The 26,717-nt window shown below is 45.6% G+C and overlaps 1 protein-coding gene across 2 annotated transcripts in view; it reads right to left on the bottom strand.

The window, feature by feature from the left end:
• Positions 1 to 796: 796 nt before the first annotated feature.
• HLF (HLF transcription factor, PAR bZIP family member) overlaps positions 797 to 26,717 on the bottom strand; it is a 53,885-nt gene continuing 27,964 nt past the window's right edge. Inside the window, exons 3-4 of one of the 2 annotated variants that reach the window (XM_058706010.1) lie at positions 10,174 to 10,394; positions 797 to 5,210 (exon numbers count right to left, since the gene is read on the bottom strand). In XM_058706010.1, coding sequence (XP_058561993.1) covers positions 4,992 to 5,210; positions 10,174 to 10,394 — 440 coding nt within the window. In that variant the 3' untranslated portion in view covers positions 797 to 4,991. The remainder of the gene's footprint in view (positions 5,211 to 10,173; positions 10,395 to 26,717) is intronic. The other variant, XM_058706011.1, reaches the window with a different exon arrangement.

The raw sequence follows: 26,717 nt of genomic DNA, 5'->3' as shown, positions 1-26,717 counted from the left end.
GCCCACGCAGTGCCCGCGTTTGGAGCTCTCCAGGTGAGTCTCATGGGCTGCCAGGGCTGGGAACCACTGCACTGCATCAGCCTTCCTACAAATCCGCAAATGGGGACTTTATTCCATCTTGCATCACAGATTCCTTTGGGGAGTCGGGGTAGCTGTGCATCTCCCCTACAGAAAAATAAATGTTTATACGCAAAAAGTTGCATACAATTTCAGGTAATTATGGAAATTTTAAGCTTCTTCATGGATCCCCCAAGAGTCATGAACTCAAATTAAGGTCAAGTCTGTAAATCCTTGCTTCCAATTACTTGGCCACACACGGGAGTGAGTTGGGAGACTTTAAGCAATTCATTTTCTCTCTACTGATTCAGAGTTGCTGGATCTGTAGTCCTGGAATATGTTCCCAGTTGATTCTTATACGTCCAACCAGAAGCAGTCTTTGGACTTGTTTTTGGGAACCAGTTCTCTAAATGATGCCCATTCCGTGGATCAGAATTCATTTCTGTCACCTCTAATGTTGGGGAAGCTGCTTCATCACATGAACCCTCTATTTTCTCTTCTGTAAAATGGGAAAAACAATAGTCCCCACCTTGTAGAGTTGACATGGGATTACAATATTCCAGGTAAGTGTTTAGCACAATGTCTGGCACATAAGTGCTCAATAAATATTAATTTACCATTAATAAATTACTTATTATTATTTGTCATTGATGTAATTGATCTCTGTAAGTGGGCTCTTGGTGATAGGATTGGGAACAGAATCTAACTTCTAGCAGACTATCAACAAAAATACATGAAAGAAAGGAACAAATTCAAAGTTTATTAAGCATTGAGAATAACAGACAGATAAGGGTTCAGACTTAACAGCATAAACACCACCCATATCACGATGTACAATTAAACTGACCTCATGTGAACTTGTACCTGTTTAACAGATGCAACCTTTGTGGTGTTGTCAAAAGGATAATGGTTATGGTGGTTATGTTCGGGAAGGTTCTCCAAAATTAAAGATGTTATTATTTGACTTAAATATCCACACACGTGTGCACACACACACACACACACACACACACACACTCACACTCCTCTACATACACTTGGCCCTCTGCACAATGTACTGACTTGTCAAGTCTAATCCAATTGAGATCTAGGATAAGGCTTTGCTCATTTTTAAAATGCCATTATTAATTGTAGAGAAAACGAGGAGGAGACCTTGGCCTCCCCAGTGGGGCCCAGGAGCCCTCAGCAGGGAGCTGCACCCTGAGAGCAGAAGCTGTCTAGCACACTGTCCCCCATCACCTGCAGCTTGCCGACCCCGGGGTTAAATCCCAGCGTCCGTGCTCCACACAGGCAAACAGGCCAAGCCAGCCTGGCTTGGGACAGCTCTGATGAACGCTGACAAAGTCTGAATTTTCTTAAAAGGAACACCAGGGGGAAATTAGATAAACTACCAGAAAAAAAGCAAGTATACTTCTGCATGTTGTTTTCCTCAGGGGTGGCTGGAGAAGAGGGGCTGCACTTAAAATTCTTTTAGGCTCAAGACCTTCTAAATGCACATTTAGAATTATTGTGTGTTCCCTCACAAAACCGGCGAGTCGGAAGGAACCCCTGGGTTCTCTAGCACAGCATCCTACCCACCCGAAGCCACATCCCATCTGCACGCTCCTGGAACAAATGGTCCTTCTGCTTCGAGGGATGACTTCCCCCAGGCCTGTCGTACTGGAAGATGAAAGGCCTGGCACAGTCTTGCCCACTGAGTGTTTTGAATGGTCAGAAGGTGGCCCCTTTCTCAAAAGGAGGACGTGATCTCTTCCAGCCCTCCTATTCCCTACCTGCAGCCTCAAATTGCATGAGGCAGGACACGCTCATCAGGTTTTGCCCTTCTCTGCAAGTCTAAGTCCACAGAAATGACACCGCGACCCTGTCAGGAAAGCAGGCCGCTCATTCCAAATTGTGTCTAAATGATGTTGGCACGATAGGATTTGCATTCATTTTTAATGGCCAAGTAATTAATCTCCGAAAGATGCTTCTGATGAAAAGGTGGAAAAATGACAACAGGACTCTTTTAATAGCTGCGGTCTGCAGAACTCATCTGACCCTGCTTGATCTGAGTCCTTCCAAATCAGGCCACGGCTTCCTACGCCATCGAGCAGAACTGCCTTGTTTACTAGTTAACCGCCCTCGACAGAAAGCAAGTCCAGGAATGAGTGTTCATGTGTGTGTGGGGACAATGACCTACATATAAGGCACGGGTACAGACTCCAAAAGTTTTTAAATTTTAAGACGAGGTAGGTTTCTGAAACCTCTCCTGGCACACCCAAGAGTAAATTTTATTATGATCTTTTTATTTCTTCCACAGAGAAAATGTGTGACCCTCATTTGATACAGACAACCTCAGTCCAAGACCAGAGCTCAAATAAATACGGTTTTTTCAGCTACCATGTCATCCTGTGGTGAACCTGGATGGCCAATGGTGCAACACTTCTCCACTTACAGACATTGCTTGTTTCCGTTTCAGTCACTCCTGCCACTGAATACTTCTGCTGCCACTGGTCTCTCTACCTATAAAAAAGCTAACACTGCGTCCACCTGCATCTCTTCCTGAATATTGCTTATTCAGTTCTGCTTACTTTGGCCAAAGGTCTTCTTTTCTTAGTTGCATACCTGAACAATGCATTTCGATTCTAAAGCTCTCGCATTTCCCACCATAATCTGTAGCTCAGGACAAAAGGAATATCTAGTAGAAATAGCCTTCTAGTCAGATTTACGGAAACTATGACACTCGACAGAAGCACTGCTGGTGGATGGACAAGGGGACCACCAGGTCATTCAAGGATTAGATACTCTGGAGGCAGGAGACTAGAAAATCCCATTGATGAAAGGGTGTTTTAATCTAGCACAAAACGTATCTTTGCAATAACAGCGGAATCTCTTGACATTACACAACTTGGTGAAACAAAAGAACAATCACCTTTAAGGTCAAAACATCTACCAAATTATAAACCGTACATATAACACCGGTATCAACCTCATACTGCATAAGACACACGTGCCCACAGAGGGGAACAGAATTGTTTGGGGTGCTTGCAGTGATACTTCATTCCAGAAACTCGTAACTTTGAAGTGAACGTTTTCATGGCAGATGCTTTTCCTAAAAAACACTGTATCAGCCAATAAATATTTGACTAACATCCACTTTGTGCTTCTGGGTGATGTTAACTGACTTCTTTCTGAGACCTAATAGGGAACAGGAAAGCTCTTTATATATTTTAGAGCGGGATTCGTCACACCAAGCTTCGATACTGTCATAAAATTTTAATTTAAAGCAAAAAACATGCTGATGTATCAGTGATAGGCTTAAAATATTAAAGACTTCAAAAACCCCCAAGCGCTTCTTCTCTGTACAACACTGATGAATATATATCTTTGCTATATAATTTTAAAACATGGAATAGTTTTCCTCTTCTTTGCTATATATAATATATGTCTTCCAAAATACATTGTCAGTATTTATATCTGAAAAATACTGTACAAAAAAGAACTTCCTATAATTACTCTGTATAAACATTAAACAATTTAATAATCTCTCCTTTTGGTCTATAGTAAACATTTAAATTGATTGGATTAACCACAGTTTACGACAACACCATCCTTTCTGAGATACACCAGTGTCTTTTACATTCATTTTTCAAAAGTCCTCTTTATAAGAGCACATACTTTCAAAAAAGCAAACGAAATAAGAAACGTAAGCTCCAGAATCATTAATTTATGAAGCATTCAAAAATGACACCACTAGGAAAAAGGGTCTTACAAAACATCAACTTATTAACTTAATTAACTGATTTTTAAAAACAGCAAGGTATAATTCACAAAAATATATATATTACCCAAAAACGGGGAAAACTGAATCTTAAGTAATTGTTTTGAATATCAAGAGGGATATGGAAAAAGGGAACTAGAAAAGTGGGGGTGGGGAGCAGAGAAAACAAAAGCAAACATATCAATGTCAAAAGCTGTTCCAAGATGCAATTTTTTTTTTTTTTTTTTTTTTTTTTTTTTTGGCTCCTATGCTGATAAATTAATCCCTCGTTCTTAGACCTGGCATTTCCCTCTGCTTCCCTGTCCTGGGGATATTCTGGGCATGCTCAAATGCATTACTGTAATTTTTGTTTTTTAAAAGACAGTGAAATTCTTAGGTAGGGAACATATCCTATGTCCACTAGTAATACTCAGGCAGCATGCTCTAGCGTACAATAGGATTATTGCTTTAGGTACAGACGGTGCAAAAACACACTCTGTGTTCTAGAATAGTACTCTTACTTACCTGGGGTTGGTAGAATTAAAAGGAAACTTAGTAGATAGCAGTAAGTAAATATGGGATCTAATAAATCTAAACAGCACTTGAAATTTGAAGACAATTATCACCAAAACTGAAAATATGAGGAAAGCAACCTATAACTGAAGAGAGAGAGAGAGAGAGAGCGAGAGCTGCAGTGTAGTGCTAAGTGATTTTTGCGCACCTTATTAGCATGGTAACTTACAGATTAAAGAGAAACAAGAGCTCGTAGTCTTGACAACTGAGATCTACTATTTCACCAGGGTCCTGCTTGGTGGAGCCCAGCAGAGGGTCCCGGAAGAGCAGGCAGGAGCCACCAGAGAGCGACGCAGGAAGGGGCAGGAGGGGGGTTGGAGGGAGGGGCAGGAGACCCCAGGAGGCGTCTCCGCAGTCCAGTAAAAACACGGCACCTTTCTTTTTCGGAACTGAAAGATGAGGAGAGGGCTACCTTAACATGGCAAGTGCAAAGGCACGCGCGCGCACCGCGGACCACACAGGAGCAGAAGCGCGCGCGCGCACACGCACACCAGAATGTGAGTCAGTTGTGTTTACGCCTCTGGTAAAGTGCTGATGTCAGAAAGGTTGGTTCGGGTGTGGTGCTATCAGGCGGGAAACACACTGTCCATCTATTGGAAAGCCAGCCCGCAAGACTGCCATCCTACAGGGGCCCGTGCCTGGCCTCGTACTTGGCAAGTATGTTCTTGCATTTGCCCAGCTCCTTCCGCAAGTCAGCCACTTCCTGGCGCAGGGCCGAGTTCTCCTTCTCCAGGAAGGACGCCCGGATTGCGATCTGGTTCTCTTTCAGCCGCCTGGCGTCGCGGGAACGCTTGGCTGCCATGTTGTTCTTCCTGCGCCGGGCCCAGTACTTGTCATCCTGCTCATTAGTCACAGGGGGAAAGAAACAAGATGTTAGATTTCAGCCGCGCGGAGGGGCCCGGGGTGGCGCCCAGGAACCAGGAACCCACGCGTCTCACCTCACATCTCCTTCCCTGACAGTCCGTTTGAGTCTGAGACCACTGCTCGGGCGCCATGGCTTCCCTCCCGCAGCGTGGACGCACCTGTCACAGAGTGTTCCTCCTTACTCTCTGCCCTGCAGAGGCCAAGCCAGGGGCCACACGAAAGCAAGTGGCTCACCTCACACCCTAAACTACATTCAGATCGCTCTGCTTTCTTTGCCGAATGTTTTAAGAACCCTTTTCTTCCATGGGCGCTCATAGGCTTGTTGGTAGAAGTCCATACGATATGGTTGCAAGGCGACTTGGCAGTATCTATCAACTATTTAAATGCACTACCAATGATGAAGCAACTCTTCTAGGATCTGCCTCCACCCATCTGCATGCATGTGCACACAGACACCCCAGGCACAGAATTCTCACTGCGGCATTGTCTCTAATAGAAAGAGATGGGGGAAAACTAATCAGTAGGAGATTTAATAACTACATGACTGTGGAGTCCTACAAAAGCATACTCTGCAGCTGTTACAAATAATGACCCAGCTGAACCAAAAAAGATGTTTATGATCTACCACTATGTGGGTGGAAATGGCAATTTGCTGATAAATATGTATGGCCTCATCCCACTTTGGTTAAAAAATCACAATATTGTATATTCATAGAAAGAGGCCCGGAAGGATTTATACCAAGCTATGAAAAGTGGTGCCTCTAGACGGGGAATCGGAGGAGGGATGCCAAGGAGAGAAGTAGGATCTTTCACCTTTTCTTTCTGATGTAACCCTTGGTCATCAAAAACAGGAAGAAGAAAAAAAAAAAACCCTCCACCTGCCACCGATCAGTATGCTCATATTTGGTGGCTACCATTTAAATGATTTACTCTAATTTCCTGTTTAACTGTTCTCTAGGCCTTAATTCACCTGGGTACTATTTAAATGTGGTCAGTGTGAAAGCAAGGTGTCCTCTCCCCCTCATCCTTGCCCCTCCCCCAAAGAAAGGAAAACCTTCCTAGGAAGACTAAGAAATGTGAATCTTCTTTTAGGTCTTACCAATTCATTTATGGAGCCACCTGGTGTGTTTTGCAAACCCCTCTTTCCAGCCACTTGCAACAGCAAATCCCTCCATCCTAGCAAGGCTAATACCTGCAGGTACCTGTCACCCAGAATAAGTGAGTTGAGGCCAGTTCTTTCCCTCCCCCAGGATTACAAGGGGCAGCTGGCATTGGAGGAAGTCACATGGCTTGGGACCATGGCTGCAAGGAAGGCCCAAGGTCAGCGGTGTATGCCCATACCTGTCCATTACCTTTGGCAAACATCTGCCCTGCACAAAGACAGAACGTGTGAGACAGAATGCCCGAGCAGGCCCCTTGTGTCAGCCACTCACAACCTGGTAATGTTATTTGTAAAGCAAGCCTAGCTTTCTACATGTTTCATAATAGTATCTACCAAAGTGAAAACAGATCTTCATAAGAGCTGGTACCAGCATCCTTCTTTCAGAGAAGAAGGCTGTCCTTTGAAGAATCCCTGGATAAGTCAGCTTGGGCAGGTGTGCTGTGGCCGTTGGTGGGATTTGTCGTTTGTGCTTGGGAAAGGGGACAAGGGGCTGAAGGAAGGGGGGAGAGGCCTGACCAGCTGGTTGGGGGGAGCAGGGAGGAGCTCGCCCCAGGACTTCACAGGAGGTAGGAAGACCTGAAGGCATATTAATAACAGTGAAGGCTCCAGTTCTGATGGCAGCTGTTCGGTTACTTGGATAGAAGCCCCAATTCCACCACCCTTGGTAGTCTCAGTGAATCCACCACATTCAATGTTCCTTGGGCATATGGTTTCCAAGATCATGCAAAAGAGGGGCTAACTCAGGATGTATCAGTACCCAACATAGAGGAACGGGAGCACAGAAGTGAAGGAGTGCATAAGAATAAGCCCCTGGGAAATGGCAGAAGCTGGGGGAGTGGAGGGAAGGGAAGGGAAGGGGTGTACTGCCATAGGCCACGGACTTGGTGGCATATGACAGAGTATTATGGGCCAGGGGGTCACCAGCTGACCTCAGGGGAACAACCAACATTTCTGTCTCTTAGAGCTCTTCTCACTTGTAAGGTGCTTTCATTTCCCAGCCTCACCTGTCCATACATGCAGGCGAGCCAGGAAAGGTATCGAGTGGGGACCATCTCAGGTGAGAGGGGAGCTAACAAGAGGAGAGGAGTGGAGCAGAGGATGCAGAAGGCAGGAATGAATGATGGAAGGAGGGGGACCAGAAAAACCAGCTTGCCTCCCTTTGTTACCAGGGCATGGTTGGGGGAGGGGGAAGCAGGATATTGAGTGCCGCTGACAACTCCGGCACCACATTCCTGTCCTCTTCTCTATTCCCAGGTGCAGGTGCCATCTGGCTAGCCGGTTGCCCCCACCCAGCAAGGGCCCACCCAGTCCTGCCCCATCGTCTTTCGGAAGGAAGGTCTCGTGTTTGACAGCGCCTCCCCCAGTCAGCCCCCTCCTGAAAACCAGCGATTCCTTTCTCTTGCCAGACTCGAAGTTCCTTGAGAGTAGGAACACTATCAGTTCTGATTCACCTTGGTGTATCCCCAGGGCTTGGAACATACAAGCCTTTGAGATATCTCAGTCACGTGAATGAATGGATAGTCAAAAGTATTAAGACATCAAGGTGATTAAACCGATTCTCAGCTGGGAATGCTGGTACTGCTTAATTCTCCTGGGGCACGCTAACCCAAAGGAACGGCTCAATAGAGGGGTTCGGGCAGCTGTGGGGAAGACCATTTATTGGTGGGGCTCTTTCACTCGTTTGGTTTGCTCGTCCAATGTTGGGGGCCACAAATATGTCACCCACCCCTAGCTCAGCCCTCTCTACTGGAAGGAAAAATATGTTACAGCTCTGCTTCTTGTTTTACATAAGATCATGGCCTGTGGCCTGAGGCTTCACTCACAACTGAAGAAATCCAAAGACACTTGGCAGGAGAATGTTCCTGCCAGCTACCCACCTGCCATGGGAAAAGGTCAGGCATGGCCATGACAGCAGTACTATGCATAATTCCAACACATACTGTTTTCACAGGGCCTCTTTGTTGCCAAGGTTACCTGGGTTATTGAGTTTGCTCTTTGCTTTGAACTTGTAAATCTGGAGACCTGTGAAGGTTTGGCTGGAAGTTTTATCTACTGCTTAGCATCATCCTTCTGAACTACCCTCTGTTCAAAAGGAAACCCATGCTGCATGGCTCCCCAGTTTAGCTGAAGAGGTGAGCTCGAAAATACACACAGGATTGGGTGGCTAAGATGAGGAAAAGCATCCAGTTGAAAGAAGATTCTCAATTTCCCAGGACCCCATGGCCCCTTCTTATCCTATCTTAGTCTTGACCATCAGTTCCCTGACTTGTTTAGATTTTTTTTTTAAGTTTTATTTATTTAAGTAATCTCTACACCCAACGTGGGGCTCAAACTGATGACCCTGAGATCAAGAGTTGCACGCTCTTCCAACTGAGCCAGCCAGGCACCCCTTGTTTAATTAATTTTGTGGAGTGTTTACTATGAACTTTACTCTTTTGATTCTTAGGGTGACAGCTACTGGTTTGTCACCCAAGAGACCCTGCTGTAGCCCTTGTCAAGGCCAACATGCTGCAGTGACCTTTCTGGAAACTAGAAGACTTCCACTAACTAGCAGTGTTCACCTCACTTAACCCTTCTATTTCTCCATTTCTTCAACTGCAAAACAGCAACTTTGGTCTAACGAACCTCTGAGGTCCCTTTCAGCCCTGACATCTGATGAGTCTGCTACACTCAAGGTAATCTCAAGTATGTAGTCAACAGAAGTGATTTCAATCTGCAGGGTACCTTTTCCTCCAGTGGTCTTTCTAGATGGCAAAAATAGGTAAGAGGTCGAAATTGGTTCCAGGACAACATTCCAAACTCCCATGTTCCCAGCTGACAAGTGACTTTCCATCTGTACCACAGTTAGTTTTGAGAAATGGGGGTCAGAAGTTAGAAAAAGGCTAATTATGCCTGGTGTCAACGCCTCCAACATATACAATCAAATCTCTATTGTCCCTATGATTGGAAGGAAGCATAAACACAAGAAATTCTAAGCCATGGCTAATTAAAATTGTTCTATTTTGGGATTAGTGGACATGGCAAAATTTTGGAAAGAATTCTCATTAATTATCATTAAATGTGTCAGATTAATTTTGATTCTAGTTGTATCAGACCTCATAAGGTAAATCTATTTTCCTTTATAAATCATGTGTCCCCTCAACACAGCTGAAAAGAAACAACTTGGAATGAACCTTTTGCTGAGATATTCAAGTGACCGTTATTTAAGATACAGAGTAAACACTGCATATCAACAACATCAGGGAACCCACCAGCTTCCTTGAGAATATCCCACCCAGGTCCTCTGAGAGTGGCAACATGGAGAGAGGTCTTAGCTCTAGCTGTTGTTCCCTGTGGACTATCGGGAAAAGGCAGCATTGGTTATCAGCAAGTTCCCCGAGGGAAGGTAAGCCTTGGAGAACTATTGGCCCAGATGTCCTCTGCAGATAATGTCCTTTCTCTTTCCAACCCTGAAGGATTTTGGGTTTGGGTTGATTTTATGGGGCTTTCAGAGCATTCCCTGCAGATAGCAGCAGGTTTGTTTCCTTCATGGGTTGTAAATCACGCCAACATTTTTACTGCTTCTTCTTTCTGTGCTATATCAAGACATGAAAGGCATATTTCAGAAGATACCCAGGGAGAAAGCAACTTGCCCACAGTCACATGCCAAGAAACGGGATCAGAAATCACAAGTCTGTGGTTCACCAGCTTGTGTGATCTTCCTAGAGGTCACCCTTTTAATCTGCCTCTTGATCCCACCCTCTGTTTGCCCAAAGCCTGATGACCAGTTCCAATTTACCTTCAGATCATCAGGGATGAAGACTTTACGCGCTTTCTTAATCATGGGCTGTGGCTTCAGTTCTTCCTCAGAGAACTTGCGTTTGCGAGGGTCAAACATTTCCTGGCCAGGGATGCTGGAGAGGGCAAGATCTGCCGGGTCTGGCTCGTAACCCACAGGGACCTGGATGGTGTCAGGATCAATGGGACTCGGTGTATTGCGGTTTGCTGGCAACAGCTGACCTGGAACAAGGCAGGAGCTTCAATTCAGGAACACTACCAGCGCCCCAGACAACTCCCTGGTGATACTTCGGGATAAGTGGCGAAAGTCTTCAACTTGCTTACATATGACTAACACTGTTCATTTTATTCATCCTCACTATGTTACTGAGAACACAGCAGGTTGAGTAGGCCTTTACTCATGTCAGATCAGGCAAAAACAAAGACCCACACACGTCTGCAAACTAAATTTTAAAGATATGGGGCGCCTGGGTGGTTCAGTGAGTTAAGTGTCCGACTTGAGCTCAGGTCATGATCTCACAGTTCCTGAGTTCTAGATGCGCACCGGGCTCTCTGCTGTCAGCTCGGAGCCTGCTTCGGATCCTCTGTCCCCCTCTCTCTCCTGCTTCGGATCCTCTGTCCCCCTCTCTCTCCTGCTTCGGATCCTCTGTCCCCCTCTCTCTGCCTCTACCCCACTCTCTCAAAAATAAACATTTAAAAAATTTTTCATGCATTCATTCTTTCCAAAAACACGTTCGTGGAGCACCAGCTATGTGCCAGGTACTCTGATTTTTACCTTTCTCATGTTTTCCAGGCAAGTCAAGGAATCAGACCCATCACTAGTCAGTTAGGATATAGTGAAGGTGCTGAGACAGAAGTAAACATCACGTGCTTCCAGAGTGTGGGGGACAGTATATAACACAAAGGAGGTTAGGGACAATTCCTAGAGGTGACACCTGGTGTAACTGCATCTTGAGACAAACAGTAATTAGCAAAGAAAGGTAATCTAGGGACAAATACAAGCCAGAGGGCTGCCTTTTTGAGGGGCACAGGTGGTCTTGGGTAGCTGTAGCCCTGACTCAGAGCACAAGATGAAGTGGAGAGAGACATAAATGCAAGAGATATGGTCAGGAGGGTGGGCAGTGGGGATGTTATAAAAGGCCCTGAATGTCACTGAAGGATTCTGAGCTCCAAAGTGACAAGCAGAACTGAAATCTGCAAAGAAGATTCAGGCAGCGTGAGGAATGGACCAAAGGATAGATGGCTGGAGAGGGGAGCTCGGCTTCCAGGATGCTGTGATGACCCACATGTGCATCTGTGTTGACAGTGAGACAGTGGGAAGAGGGTAGGTTCAAGAAGCATTTCACAAATCAGAAAAGATGCAACAGAGGGGACCTGACTTCCACTTGAGGGTTCTGCAACCACTGAAACGCACAAACGTCCCCAGAACAACAGGCTTACTGTGCTTTGGAATGTGTCTTACTGGTGAAAGTGAACTTAATGACAGACTGCGATGTTTACGTGGGCAGCTCTGAATCTTCACTTCTAATTTCATCTGAATTTTACAATTGCCCCTTTCACACCCAGAGAATAAAGGAGAGGATACTGCCCGGCTGTATTTGGCACACCGCCCCCCCGCCCCTCCTTCCTCACTGCCAATGGTTGGACAACGTGTGAAATCTCCTTTAGGCTTCATTAAAACCCACCCCAGGTTGAAGCACGAAGCCATGGGCTCCCATTCTAGCTGAACTATTAAGCCATGCTCATCTGTTTTCTGGAAAGGCCTGGTGGGGAGCCTGCAAAATGAATGTTCTGGGTGACCTTTTAGGTCCTCACTCTGCCTGGAGCTCTCTTTGTATCCTGCTTGCCAAAGAGGAAGAGATGGGCCCCCGAGGCATTGGCGGAGGACAGAGATGTCTCATTAGCCAGCCTGCCGCTCAGCTACAGCTTCTAGAGACTGCTGAGTTCGGTATTGGATGGTGTCAAGCTAGATTTGATCTTGTGCCTCTTGACATCGCCTCAGAAAATGAGCCATATCTGAGTCAAATGGGGATTTTATTTTCCCTTTAGAAATTCTCTTTGAACCAGATAACAAAGCTACCCCAATGCCCTATCACTACCAGCACCACTGCACCAGCACCTCCCCCACAACACACACACGCACACACATGCGTGCACACACACACACGCACACTCATAGGTGTGTACACCCTCTCCTACCCTCTGGAAGCATCTCGTGATTAGTATTTCCCAAACCTAATTGCTGCAAGTTTTCACGTTCTTCTTGAGGACTTTGGAATTCTGTTAGTTATTCTATATTGCAATGTTCTCCTTTATTGCTTCATAAATGTTAAGCTTTACATGCACGCGTGCAAGCGCGCACATGCACACACACACACACACACACACACACACACACACACACCTCTCCTCTACCGGACAACACGGTCTTTCATGTTTTATCTACTTTATCCCCACCCCTCCTGACCATGGTACCTACTTCAGAGCTCGGCTTCTACCAAGCGTATTCCTCATGTAACGGTGGCCCACTGGGACGCTGGGCTCTGAAATTCATTCGTGGACATTCTAGCAACAACATAGGCCGAACCTTAGTTGGGCATTCTTTCTCCCCAGCCCTTTCTGCAATGGAAGTAGGTCATGCCTCCCTGCAGAATGCAGAAAACCTACTGGACAGTAGATGAGCTCAACGGCTTCCCCAGCGTCAAACAGTACATGGCAATGGACCCGAGTGAACCTGAGAAATACATCCAAATCCTCTTTCTCCCCAGAGACACCCTTGAGTTTACCTACACTTTCTACTGAGTCAACTCTGCTGGACTCATTTTTCCCCCTTTCGTTCCAAAATGTCAACAGATGGGTAATGGAAAGGAGGACCTTTATTATTTTGTCCTACCTTTGCAGATTTTCAAATGTTTTACATAAGAATTTTCAACCTAAGAATGTTTCATTCCATACATTTTTTAAATTACCAAGGATGTTCATTGTAAAACTATAACAAATGCACAAGTGTGTCAAGAAGTGCTCCTCTCCCCTGCCTCCAATCCATCTTGCTATTTTTCCCAGAGGTGACTGCCCTTAACTGCTTGGTGAAAACCTTAGTTTTTACACATATGATTTAACTCAGTAGGATGATACTACCCACATATCTTAAATTACTTTTTCAACATACCATACACAATTTCCCATGTTCTTTTTAATTATTTACTTACTTAAGTTTATTTACTTTGAGAGAGAGAGAGAGAGGGAATGCATGAGTAGGAGAGGGGCAGAAAGAGAGGAAGAGGGGGAGAGAGAATCCCAAGCAGGCTCTGCACTGATAGTGTGGAGCCTGGCACAGGGCTTGAACCCGCAAACCGAGATCATAACCTGAGCTGAAGTTGGACGTGAACCGACTAAGCCACCCAGGCGCCCCTACTTTGTTCTTTTTAAAGGGTTTATAGGGGCGCCTGGGTGGCTCAGTCGGTTAAGCGTCCGACTTCAGCTCAGGTCACGATCTCGCGGTCCGTGAGTTCGAGCTCCGCGTCGGGCTCTGGGCTGATGGCTTAGAGCCTGGAGCCTGCTTCTGATTCTGTGTCTCCCTCTCTCTCTGCCCTTCCCCCGTTCATGCTGTGTCTCTCTCTGTCTCAAAAATAAATAAACGTTAAAAAAATTTTTTTTAAATAAATAAATAAATAAATAAATAAATAAATAAATAAATAAAGGGTTTATAGTCTACCTACTCATTCCCAACTGATGGATTTTTAGGTGTGTATTTTTGTAGAAAAGATTTCTAGAAGTGGGACTGCTCATCCAAAGGGATGTACATTTTATATTTATACATGTGCTGCTAAACTGTCATTATCTATTTACACTTGTACCAACATTTATGAGTGCATTTCCACACAATTAAATACTAATTGTTAAAATGCTGTCAATTTGAGGGACGCAAATATCACTGTTGTTCTAATTTCCATTGCCATCACTACTAGTGAGACTGAACATCTCACATATTTATTATTTATTTCTTCTGCTAAACACCACCTCTTCCTTCCCGTCATTTGCCCCCTATGAAATGGATTTTGTTGCTTACTCATTTATAAGGACTCTTTATAGACTGGATGTCATCCTTTCATCTGATTTATCTATAGAAAATAGTTTCTCCATGACTACTGTTTTCTAACTTTGCATATGGAGTTTTTCACTACTGGCAAGATCTTATATGGTAATGTAGTAGTATTTTTTTTAGTTTGTTTATTTTTGAGAGAGACAGAGACACAGAGAGAGAGAATCCCAAGCAGGCTCCACCACTAGCACAGAGCCTGATGCGGGGCTCAAACTCATGAAACCATGAGATCATGACCTGAGCCAAAACCGAGAATCAGATGCCTAACGATCTGAGCCACCCAGGCATCGCTATAATGTAGTAATATCTTGAAATCTTCTCATTTATGGCTTCTTACTTCCATACCCACCCCCAAGTTATATTATATATGCATACATATCTATCTACCTATATATCTCTGTGTATTTATTAAGTTTATTTATTCTGAAAAAGAGAGTGCACATGAGTGGGGGAGGGGCAGGAAGAGAGGGAGAAAGAGAGAATCCCAAGCAGGCTCTGCACTGTCAGTGTATAGCCCATCATGGGGCTCAAATTCATGAAACATGAGGTCATGACCTAAGCCAAAACCAAGAGCTTAACCGATTGAGCCACTCAGGCACCCCAACATGCATATGTATTTGTAGATGTATACTACTCTGTATTTTTCTTTAATATAACTATAATGGATTTATGTTTTCAGAATTGTGAGTCACCTGGAATTTAATTTTGTATACAGTATAAGCAGGGGTTTTACTTAATGTTTTCCAAATGTCTTAATATAATGATATCAGTAAAGCTGGATATTCGATATATCAAGTTTTACACCCCTTATTGTTCTCTTTAGAAAATTTTCTTTGGATGGGCATTGAGGAGGGCCCTTGTTGGGATGAGCACTGGATGTTGTATGTAAGCAATGAATCATGGGAATCTACCCCCAAAACCAAAAGCACACTGTATACACTGTATGTTAGCTAACTTACATATATATACAAATATTTTTTTCTTTTATATATTTATATATATATATTTTTTTTATATTATATATATATATATATATATATATAAAAGAAAATTTTCTTTGGTATTCTTACAGTCTTCAGGATGAATTCTAGAATCCACCTATTAAGTTATATTTAGAGATTTTGAATGAAAACTACATGAAAGCTTTGAGTTCAGCTGGGGACAAGTGAGGTCTTTAAAATATTTACTATACCCCTAGCATAACTTTCCTTTTTTTTTTTTTTTTTTTTTGGTCTTTTTCTTATATCCAGCAGTTGAGGCTTATAGCATTCTTCATTTTAACTATTCACGTTTATTGCTAGGCACATCCCTTAAATGTTTTATAGTAGTTGTTCCTAGTGTAAATTTTCACTTACCTCCTAATTGGTTATTGCTGGCATCTAGGAAGCTACTGGTTTTAAAATGCTGGGTTTTATATCCAGCCACTTTACTCTCTTATTAGTCCTAATTGCTCTAGCATTGCCAGCTTACTTTTCTAAGAGAAAACTAATATAATCTTCTGCCTCTAGGGAAGTTGTTGCTTCCTCTCAATGTTTATAATTCCTACTTTTTACAAAACCTCACTGCATTAGTTAGGCTCTGCAAGACAAGGAGGAGTAAGGCAAGTAAATACCGGAGATTCCTGCCTGTCCCAGACTTTAATGGAAAAAGTTTTTAGGACGTCCTCTGAAGTATTAAAGCATAAAGGCCTGTTCCTGCATCCGGATAGCTGCAGCATGACAAACTAAGGCAGTCCCAACATATTATATTGAGAGTTTCTTTTTTTTCTTTTTTAAATCAGGAATGGTGCATGAAATTTCCTCAAAGGCCTTTTTAGAATCTGTTGCGATGATTGTGTGGTTTTCTCCTGTATTTATTAAGTCTGAGCTTGATATTTCTCCAAGGCTTTCTTTGAAAGGTCTATGGGGGACGAGATCAACCCCACAACATAGACTCTGCAGTTTTCTGGTACACTGTTTTCTTCTTTCTAAAAACATCTTGATGAAAGTCACTTCCAAAAGGGCCAGGGAGGATTTCTGGAGGAAAGGACGGAACGAAAGGGCTCAAATCTGGAATAAGATTAGAAGTCACCTTCAAACCCAGAACTGGCCTCCACTTCTGTCACAGATTAGGCATGACTAAACCTCCAACTAGTGTAACTGAAGATCAGCCATTTCTTATTCTTCTATACTTTCACAAGGATTTAGCATCTCGTGTTCAATTGGCCGATTGGCTAGAATTCAGCAATGAATGGGAACAGCAGTGATCTGTGTTCTTATCTCTTCTCAAGTCAACAGTTTGTTTAATTGATGGCTGCCTCAAAGTAGTCGGTTATAGCTGTATTTGCTATTTCGTCCTCAAGGCTAATTGCAACACCTCCAATCTTTCTCTTGTGCTTCTTGTTAAGTAAATAAAACCTTACATCTGCAGCAGTAATGGCAGGACAAATAGTACTCCAGTGTTTATCACTGACAAGCATTATTCTCTATAAAGGAAGGCTGAGAAAAGAGAAAGTAATCTGGTTTTGGCCAAAGTGTTCTCTATTAGCACTGATGGGTGAACTTCCTTGTGATTTAAAGTTTGGTCCCACATCTTGATCCAAAATCTTTCTCTCCTCCCCATAACCAGTTTGTGGTCTGTTTGCTTGTCATCACCTCCTGGACCCTGGGTGGTCCTAATTTGAATCAGCACCATTTACCCTCTCTGCACCCACGGTTTTCAGAAGAAAACTGACATGGGGGGCACAGCCTATTTCATTACAAAACACACCTGCTTCTGAGAATCTCTTAGAGTACAAGGAGCCAATTAACTTAGAAGACTGTAGTAACACTAGAGGGTCCCTAAAGAGTGCTCACAATATGTATAGAGATTAAATAAAACTCTTACAAGTACATCCTAAGGATATGGGCTTCCTGGACATGGAGGCCAATTAGCTGGGCTCTGTTCCGATGGCAGGAACCTATTCTCTTGTTCATCAAGCAGTCTGCAAAAGCAGCTACGTGCTAACAGATAAAGGTCTCACCCTTCCCTCTACCCATGTCCCATTCCATGTGACTTTGCAGTTCCAGGCAGAGTCTATCTCCTTACCCCTTGAATCTGGGCTGGCCTTGGGACTTGTACTGCCCAACACAGTGTGGCAGATGTGGCAGTGTCAGTTCCAAGGCTGGACCTAAAGAGGCTTTGCACACTTCTACCTCTTCTCTTCAGCACTTGGCACAAACATGCTCAGTCCAGCCTCCTAGGGAGTGAAGGGCACATGGCCAGGCTAGGTCAGCTCCCTCGAGGTGTGAGTCCAGCCCTGATCAGCAGAGCCATCTGACCAACCCATAGCATTTCCAAGTAGGTAAACAATAAACCTTCATGTGTGCATGCTACTGGGTATCTGCGACTACCTGCTAAATACAATCAGGAGAACAGAAGACTGATCTGCAGAGCTGGGCTACTGCATACAGGGAGATGCTTATACAATAGCGTAAATACCACAGCAGGGTTTTTCAATGTATGGGGTAGTGGCTAAACTGTGAAGTGAGTCAGACTTGGGTTTCAATTCTGATTCTGCCATCAGTATGGTATCAACTTGGGTGTTTGTGAATAAAGGACCAGAAAGAAATACCCTCTCCCCCATTTCCTAATAAGGTCTGCTTTAAGGAACAGAACTATTGGGGGGTGCCTGGGTGGCTCAGTCAGTTAAGCGTCTGACCTCAGCTCAGGTCATGATCTCACGGTTTGTGGGTTCAAGCCCCGCATGGGGCTCTGTGCTGACAGCTCAACCTAGAGCCTGCTTTGGATTCTGTGTCTCCCTCTCTCTCTGCCCCTCCCCCGCTCACATGCTTTCTCTCTCTCAAAAGTAAATAAACATCAGAAAAAAAAAAAAAAGGGAACAGAACTATTGGTGTCTCCCCTTCCCCCCCTCTGGCTTTTTTAAAATTTCCCTCTCTGAGTTTCTTCATCTGCAAATGAAGATTACTATGCCAGCCTCATGGGGTGGTGTGAACAATGAATGAGATAATATGTGTATAAATAAAGTGCTTAACACAATGCATAGTACCTGGAAAGTACTCAATAAATGATCTATATATAAATACAATTACAAAGTAGATGCTGTAATCACAGATGGTTAAAAAACATGAAACAGGCTGTGCCCCCTTGTCCAAGCCAGCCCAGTCTCCCCAGAACCACTGCCACATCCCCCTAGCTGCTCCTTTTCCTTCCATTCGTGTCTCCACAATGCACTCTCCACGCAGCTACCAGAAGGTATTCTAAAAATGCAGACCTATGCAGGGCACTCCCCCATACCAAAACCCTCCCAAGGCTTTCCATTGCCACATATGATAACATTCAAGACTCCCCCTCACTCAATATGCTTAGCCATGCTGGCCTTCTTTCTACTCACAGAGCCCAAGTAGGACCCACCCGGGCCTTTGTACTTAGCGTTCTCTCCCCCTAAACCGTTCCTCCCCTGCTCTCTGCCTGCCTGTCCTTTTGCGTCATTTAGACACCAGCTCTCTGCATCTCCTCTGTCCTCTGACTTTCCCCCCCAGCACTCGGCCTTTCCAACCACCCATCTCATCACCTTTACAATATCTATCTCACCCAAAACTGGCTTTTCTACTTCCTTGACATTTGGTGACCACCCTCCTCCACCTGTACAGAAGCTCCACAGGATGGAGACCTTGTCTTATTTGCTGCCCTGTCCCCAGCTTCTACAGGCGGCCTGCATCCGGGTGGCACACAGAGCACACTCTGGAGTAACCAGAAACAAAGACTCCTAGATCCTAACAAGGACTGTTTGGGGACACAGGGGCTATTTTTTTCTTTTTATTATATTTTTGCAGGTTGTCTATAGTGAGCACCTTTCACTTTCAAGGTCAGAAACTAAAACCTTATTTTTTAAACAATGGACTTTGCTACACTTCATACCTAATATTTTCAGGAGCCCATGTTAGATGTGGTTGAGAGAAGACCATTCGAGTCCCTAGAAAGGAAGAAGAGAAGGAAGAGGAGAAAGAACAGACCAAAGAGGGAGAAGAGAATGGGACAAAGGGAGAACAGGAAGGGGGAGAACGAGGAATTAACAAACTAAAGCAGGAATACAAGGATGAATGAAAGAAAAAAATGGAAGAAGCGGGGAAGAAAGGAAAGGAAGAAGAGAAGGAACATGAAAGGACAGAAGGGCATAAAAAAAGAAGAGAAGGAAGAAAGAAAGAGGGTGAGAAAGAAAAGATTTAGCTGAGGACTGAAATGGGAAATGTCCTTCTAGACCCCAGCTCCTGGGAATCCATCATGACCCTAACACTCTTCAAGCGTCCTGAGCCTTATACAGCAGATACACTGACGTTAAGGCAAAAACGAATCTCACACACACACCCACCCACCCTTGTGTCAGATTCAGACAAGGTTCCAGTAAGTGCCGTCCATGACTGCTGAACAGATGCACCAAAAGGCACGCTACAAAGATGGCTTTGATATAAGTAGCTCTTTTCCTGCAACGCCCTGAGCACAGTAACAGACTGTCAACAGAAATATGGGACCATCAGTGAGCATCTCCTGGAGTCCGTGGGCTGGTCGCCAGGCCTGCCCCACCCACGGGTAAGCAATGTCAGTGATACTGCTGGTGACTGGGTGGGGCCCTTACTCTCCACCAGGCCCCTCTGATGGGTGGCCTCATTTAATCCTTACAATGGCTGCATGAATGTGGAATTATTAGTATCCCCATTTTTCTGACGTGGAAATAAAGGGATGGAAACAGTTTAAGACAAGCTCGGCGAAGCTAAATAATTTGCCAAAGGTTGCCCAACTAGCAGATGAAACAGGGACTCATCTTCTGATTTTTCTGACTCTGAAACCCAAGTTTTTAACTGTGTAAATGCCCCAGAAGTGGGGGCCAGAGAGCCTAACCCTGGGCCAGTGGAAAGCAAGGGACTTTGTGCTTCCGGAGTGAGAGTCCTGCGTCAGGACCCGGGCTTGGAGCCTAATGTGCAACACTGAACTGACCCGTTAGCCTGCCCCATGGGGGCGGATTGTGTCCCACATTTTATGGATGAGGAAATGTTTGGTCAGAGAGGTGAAACCACTTGCATAAAGTCATGCAGCTAAAAAGCTGGGGGGAGGGGCAAAGGTTGGGTAGAGTTCAGACTCCAAGTCTGCTTGATCCACAGTGGACCCATGCCCTTTCTACTCTGCTTTCCTCTCAATGGGACAGAAGAGGATGAGAAGGACTCTGAGGGTTCCCTTCTCTCTAACCCGACATGTGCAAGCAAGATGGACCCCCCAAAGGGGTGGGAATAGCCTCCTGTCATGGACAAGAGCCCCCAGGAAGTTATGGCCGGACAACCGCTATTTTCCTCTCCCTCCTTCTCTCCCCCTCCCTCCCCTCCTCCACTACCTCGGTCCCCCTGAATGGCCAGCCTGTGCTAAGGGCACGTCTGCCTTTGACAACACCACTGCTGGCCACGGGGTCAGGGCTACTATGTCCACACTATGTCTCGCTCAATGGCATCTTAACGAGCTTCTGGATATCCAGAGACCATGCCTCACAAGAAGAAGGGCCAGGATTCCTGGAAGGGAGGGTGTGTAACATACCGTTGTGTGGATATGAAGGTTGCCTCGTGGGGGGGGAAGCATGTTTTACATCTATACCCTTAAATTATCACTATGCCAATTAGTGCTTGGTCTGGGCTTAGGCAAAGAAAGTCAGCTGGAACTCTGTTTCTGAGGCTCAGCTCTGGCCTTCATCCCTCTGCTGTGACCCGTCCTGCGAGTCAGCACGGTTCGTCAGAAAGCTCAGACACACTTGGACTCATCATGGCTTTGCCCCTAAATGGCTCTGTGGCCTGCGGCTGTCGCTGCACATGCCATTTCGTTCTCTCCTCTGCTGTGTAGGGCTGGATGGGGTGGGCAGCAGGCCGGAAAGCAAGTCCCCGTGTCCCTCCCTCATGCTCCCCAGTGCCTGCTCTCCTGTAGCTGCAGCCCAGGCGACCGTGTCCCCCCATGTGACCCTAGGACCAGGACAAGCACTCTGCCCTGAGATTGTGCAGCAGTACCCGAAATGGCCCTGACTTGACTCGGCAGCTCCTAACTTGGCAGGAGCCGGGACCAGATTAACGAGGCCTCTCATTCCAAGGGTGTTTATCATCATGCCTCTTGCCAACGGTGTCAGCAAGAAAGCTGCCTCCTTGAACTGACAGGAAGGTGAGGCCAGAGGAGCTAATAAGTGCAGCCTGTTTCAAGTCAGTCAAGTGGGGGGCAGAAGTTTCAGCTAGTGGTCAGAGCACACATGGGCCTATTGGCCTGCTCGCCATAGCTCCTGAGACAGAGCACCCTCCACCTCCTCTCCTTGGGGCCCGTGGCCTCTCCCTATCCCTGCCACAGCACCTCAGGGTGCAGAGGAATAAAGCCTGGCTGGAAATGAACTTGGTGTCAAAGACTGAGGCCCAAGTGAGGCATATTTCCGATCGGGCCACACTGGCCCAGGGCAGGTAGGTAGGGTCATGAATGGGTAACAGGAGGCACTGTCTTCTTCCCACACACTCATGCCCCTGCCCCCACTCCACCCCAAAGCTCTGGTGCTACAGCAGGGGAAGATCGGGCCCCCTGGTTTCCTCTGTGGGTGCAGGGAATGCACGGTGGGGTAAAGACCCAGGAACTGGAAGGTTAAATCCCAGCCACCTGCTGTCTAGCTCAAAGTGTTTGGATCGTTTTGTGCTCCAGCTATCCCTTCTGGAAGAGGGCAGGCCCTATCCCTCCTGAGGCTGCCATTGTGACCATGGGAGTGGCAGACAATGGCCATCTCAAGTCTCCCTGCAGCTCCACGCACTAGACACTAAGCAACAAGAAACACGTGGAGAGGACCAAGTGGACACTGAAGTCCAGTGTGTGCTCACCGTGGGCCTCTCGTCAGACCCCCGCCACGGGCTGCATGGCGGTGGGGGGGTGGGGATGCAGTCAAGACCGACCGTGTTCCACAGAGGAGCGGTGACGGGCAGGGGCTCCCACTCGCACTGACTGTTGCATCTGGACCTAGTTCGACCGCATGTTGCGTCTCTCGGGCCTCAGTGCACCCTCCTGAGGGCCCTGGGAGGCAGGCAGAGCCAATGGGCATGTTTTCCAATGGAGAAAGTCGCTAAGGGATTTACCTGGGTCCCCGTAGGATGGGGCTACTTTCTGATCAAGCAGCGAAACAAGCTCTCGCAACCTGGAGTCTATTTTCAGAGGCTCTTTCCATTTTTAATGACAATGTGCACCACTTGAATCAGCACCACCTAGGTCCCCGGAGTCTCTTTAATTGTCTGAGTTGGTGAAAATGTGCAGGCCTAGTCATTTGAAACCGGCAGTTTCCAAAATGCTGCCACGGCGTGTTATCAAACTGTCCATTCTCCTTTGGGCTATGTTAAATTTTTTGTTTGGATTGAGAGGAGGGAGTGAAACAGGAGGCCAGATAAGTGGCGAGGTTGCTGACGCTCCCGGAGAACCCAGGAGCCCACAGCAAACAAAGGGCCCACACTGTCCCTGAACAACACCCTTCCTCCTCTCCCCAACCCCCAAACCACAGTAAACAAACATAGGAAGAAAAACAGGATTGTTTTAAAGCCTGAGTTTCCGGATGAACACGAATAGGATTCAGGTGTGTCTGTAGTTCTGCAGCTTCTCAAGGAGATTCACAAAAATTCTTTCCTGTGCAAGACTCCAAGCTGAGCACCCAAAAGTAAACACGCTTTTCCAGAGCCTCCTTGCCTTGGCCCTGGGCCAGGGCTCTGTGTGGCTGGCTCCTACCAAAGTTCACAGAGTCCTAGCCTGATCCGGTCGTCACTGCACATTGCCCCTGGTTCTCACTGTCACCTCCACCTCAGGGTGTTTAGGCCAAACCCATTCTCCACACTCCCAGGGATCATCAGCCTCTCGTGCCGGCCAACTAACTGTCCATTTCTCCATTCTATCAGGCTTTGAATATTAACCACAGGCCTCTCACGTGGGAAGGAGAAGTGAGCCACACATCTGAATCCAAAGACTCCATCAGTTATGGAAACCTTGGGGAGACTCCCTGGGCTTCCCTTTGACCACCCATTAAATAACGGGATGCAAGGTTGGAATGACGGTAAAGGCTCATTCCAGCTCTGGCAATAAATGATCCCTGAAGCTCCAGGGAGGTTTTCCTTTGTGGTTTAAGTCCTTGTTTTAGGCCAGGTGCGGGCCCTTCTACTAAGGACTCCAACAATCTCAATACCTTCTGGACTGGTCTCTCTGACACCTGCTATCCTGTCTGCCAATACAGCCACCAGGATACTCTTTCTAGAACATCTCCAGAATCAACAGTAGCCAATGGCTCCCCACTGCCTCCCATTTCTAAACTCTGAGAGTGAAGGCCCTCCTTATTCAGGCACACTGCCCTCATCTTGTAGTCTCTGCTCAAGACAAGCTGCCTTGCTTCCTGGATATTCTTGCTCACATCCTACCTCTACCTGTCTTGCCACCCATCGGGGTCTAATTCAAACCCTCCTCCTGCTGAATGCCCCAGTGTTGGTAGCAAATTCTAACTGCCCTCGCAGTTAGCATCCATTTCATGTTGCACTAAGCACATGCCAGCCTAGAATTTTTACCAAATTAAGTCAGTCTACAACTTCTAAGCAATTACCTATTCTCAAATTAGATTGGAAATCTTTTGAGAGAAAAGCCTTGCCAACGCCTTGCATAAAAGATGATTAACAAAGGCTTGCTGATTAAAACATTCATTTGTGTAACAAACATTCATTGAACACCTAGTATGAACTAGGCTCTGAGAATTTATAAATAAAACAATCCCTGGGAGCATACGGAGTGCCTGTGGAAGCAAGTGAGCAAATAGATGAATACAGGTGCTAAGTGCTCCAAGAGAGAGCTTTACCCTGGGAACCAAAGGTTGGAGTTCAAAGGTTGATCATTAATCCAGATCCCTGCAGAGACTGTAGGGACATCAGGAATAACTTCTCTGAGGGAGGAGGCATCTTGGTGGACTCTTGAAATTGGCCAGGCAAATCAAGAAACAGGGTGGTCAAGGCAGAGGGAGCAGAATATGTGAAGGCATGACGATATGAGAAAATTCATGGCCAGTCAAGGAACTGAATGGTTGGTATAGTTGGAGCTCAGACGGCAAAGAGAGGTCTCAAAAAATTGAGACCACAGAATGGCTTCAGATGGTCAGATTTATCCTCAAGGGACTGGAACAATTGATGGCATACTGCTATAGCAACCAAACAGAGGAGAGATCAGAGGGAAGACTGGAAAGGAAGGCCCCCCACAAAATGGCAGAGGACTAGGTAGGTTCAAGACCTACTGATGAGTTGAGTTCACTATGAGCCAACTAGATATGGGGAAAAGAGGAGAGAACAAGATAAATTTTTAGGTTTCTGGCCGGGACAGCTGGAAAAAGGAGGTGGTTAAAATTCACTGGAAATAGGGACTACGGTGGAGTGAGCACATCCAAAGGAAAGGAGAGTGTCTGGCCATGGGCCCATTGAGTGTGGGGTGCCTATGCATTCCAGATGAAGAAGCTTGAGGACATGATCTCAGCTTTGTACATGAGTCTAGGCTTCAGAAGAGCAATCCTAACAACACCTACAGATTTAGTAACCTTGAAATCCCCCACCCCAGGTGAGAACACAGAGCCTGAAGGAAACCAGAGAAAAGGTACTGGGGGAAACCCTGACATTTTAGGGACAGGGAGAAGAACACTCCATGGAAGATACTTTGGAGAGGCCAGAGAGAGAGGAGGTAAGCTAGTTCTTGGACAAGCTGGTGAAATGGGACTGACCAAAAAGATGGTTCTCCTAATTATGTTGTTACTCCCTTATGGGCAGTCACTGTGCCTCCTAATCAAGGAGCTATATTATTACCTCCATTACACAAATGAGACACAATACAAGGAGACAAATCAAGTAATTTACTCAAGGTCAAGTACTCGGAAGAGACTACATTCAAATTAGGGCTAGTTCCAAGGCCCTAATGTTCTTTCTACATTTCCACCTGCACCCACACACGCCCACCAGTAAAATTAGTGCCAAAAAGGCTGGTGTCCAACAACTTCCTCCAAGCAATGCTCATCTGGCCCCTACATGCGGCAGAGATCCGAGGGTTCTTCCATGCGTCTTGGGATGTTAGGTGTCTACTTCCCATTCTCTGTGTGGGTATTTTGTGAGGGGGGCTTGCAAAGGCATCTTAGTATAGCAAGCCTAACAGAGGTATTTCTCTTTGCTGCCCACTGTACCTACTGCGTGAAGTTCCCACAAAATCTTTATTATTATTATTATTATTATTATTATTATTCCTGGTCTATCAAGTGTATGTTTTGCGGGCATGGGCAGTAGAGATAGGGAGGATGATGGATGAAAATGCCTGGAGAGATCCCCTCTCTAGCCTACAATTAGAGATGTCTGTATGTACCACAGGCTGCGTATATAACATGGAACAGGGACATTTTTCTCTCCTTATTAATGATAATTCTGGAAGGTTACTAAATAAGCGTTGCTAGGCAATACGAACTGCCAAAGGGGAGGGGGGTTATGCTAAGTCAGGGATGTGGATTCTTGGGGGAAAAAGAATCAACTTCATTCCATGGAGTCAGCTGTTATCTAAATAAAAAAAAAAAAAATGGATGTTGTGCCCCCAGCGTCTCACGGCGGGTGAGGTGAGCAATCCCCTAATACTGCCGGCCCTGGTAGCTGCTGCTGGGCATTTCAGCTTCAGTCTTATCACTGCCAGACTGGCATATACCTTTGTGATGAGGTGTCACAGAAAGAATTACATTATAAATAAGAGACAGCTCGGTCTCAGTCATTTGGGGGGAAGTAAAGAGAAAGCTATGGCGTGAGATATATAGTTTACAGCAATCTGCTGATTTTTACATTCAAATGCAAGCCAAGGCTTGGGGAAAAGGCATACACTCAGGTTTTCTTAAATAAATTCAAGTCCCACAGAGGGAAGAACATGCCAAACAGCCACTGATTCACACAAGTAATAAAAATGGAGGGATTATTAAATCTAGTTCTTACCACCATGTTGGTTGGGGGAGGGAAGAGGGAGACACAGGTAAATTTTCACCCATATTTATCAACCTGCAGTAAGTCAGCCTATAGTCCTAAAGTTCCTTAACACACACTACAATAATACCCCAGACCAGGCAGTTTCTTAGAAAAATGTTGTTTCAGAGAAATTGAAAATTTCCACCTTGCACCAAGAGTTTGTAGCCAAGCTAAACCCATCTGGCTCCTGCCTGATGTAGTCTAGGGAGAAATCGGCATGGGACAAAAATCTGCCTTTACATTTCACAGGCAGGAGATGTGGATGCCTCTCGGAAAACAGAAACTAGACACTAAGCCATTGTCAAGCACTTTCTTCTTTAGTTTGTCAAGCCAGTGCCCACTAGGATGGTGCACGAGAATGGAAGTCCCGCCATAGTCTGCAAGTGGACCAAGACTACTCCAGTTACTCTG

This window comes from Neofelis nebulosa, chromosome 16, assembly GCF_028018385.1.
Source record: "Neofelis nebulosa isolate mNeoNeb1 chromosome 16, mNeoNeb1.pri, whole genome shotgun sequence".
In the NCBI taxonomy this organism is placed as follows: domain Eukaryota; kingdom Metazoa; phylum Chordata; class Mammalia; order Carnivora; family Felidae; genus Neofelis; species Neofelis nebulosa.
The sequence above is the reverse complement of the archived record's forward strand: the minus strand, read 5'-3'. Positions and strand labels throughout refer to the sequence as shown.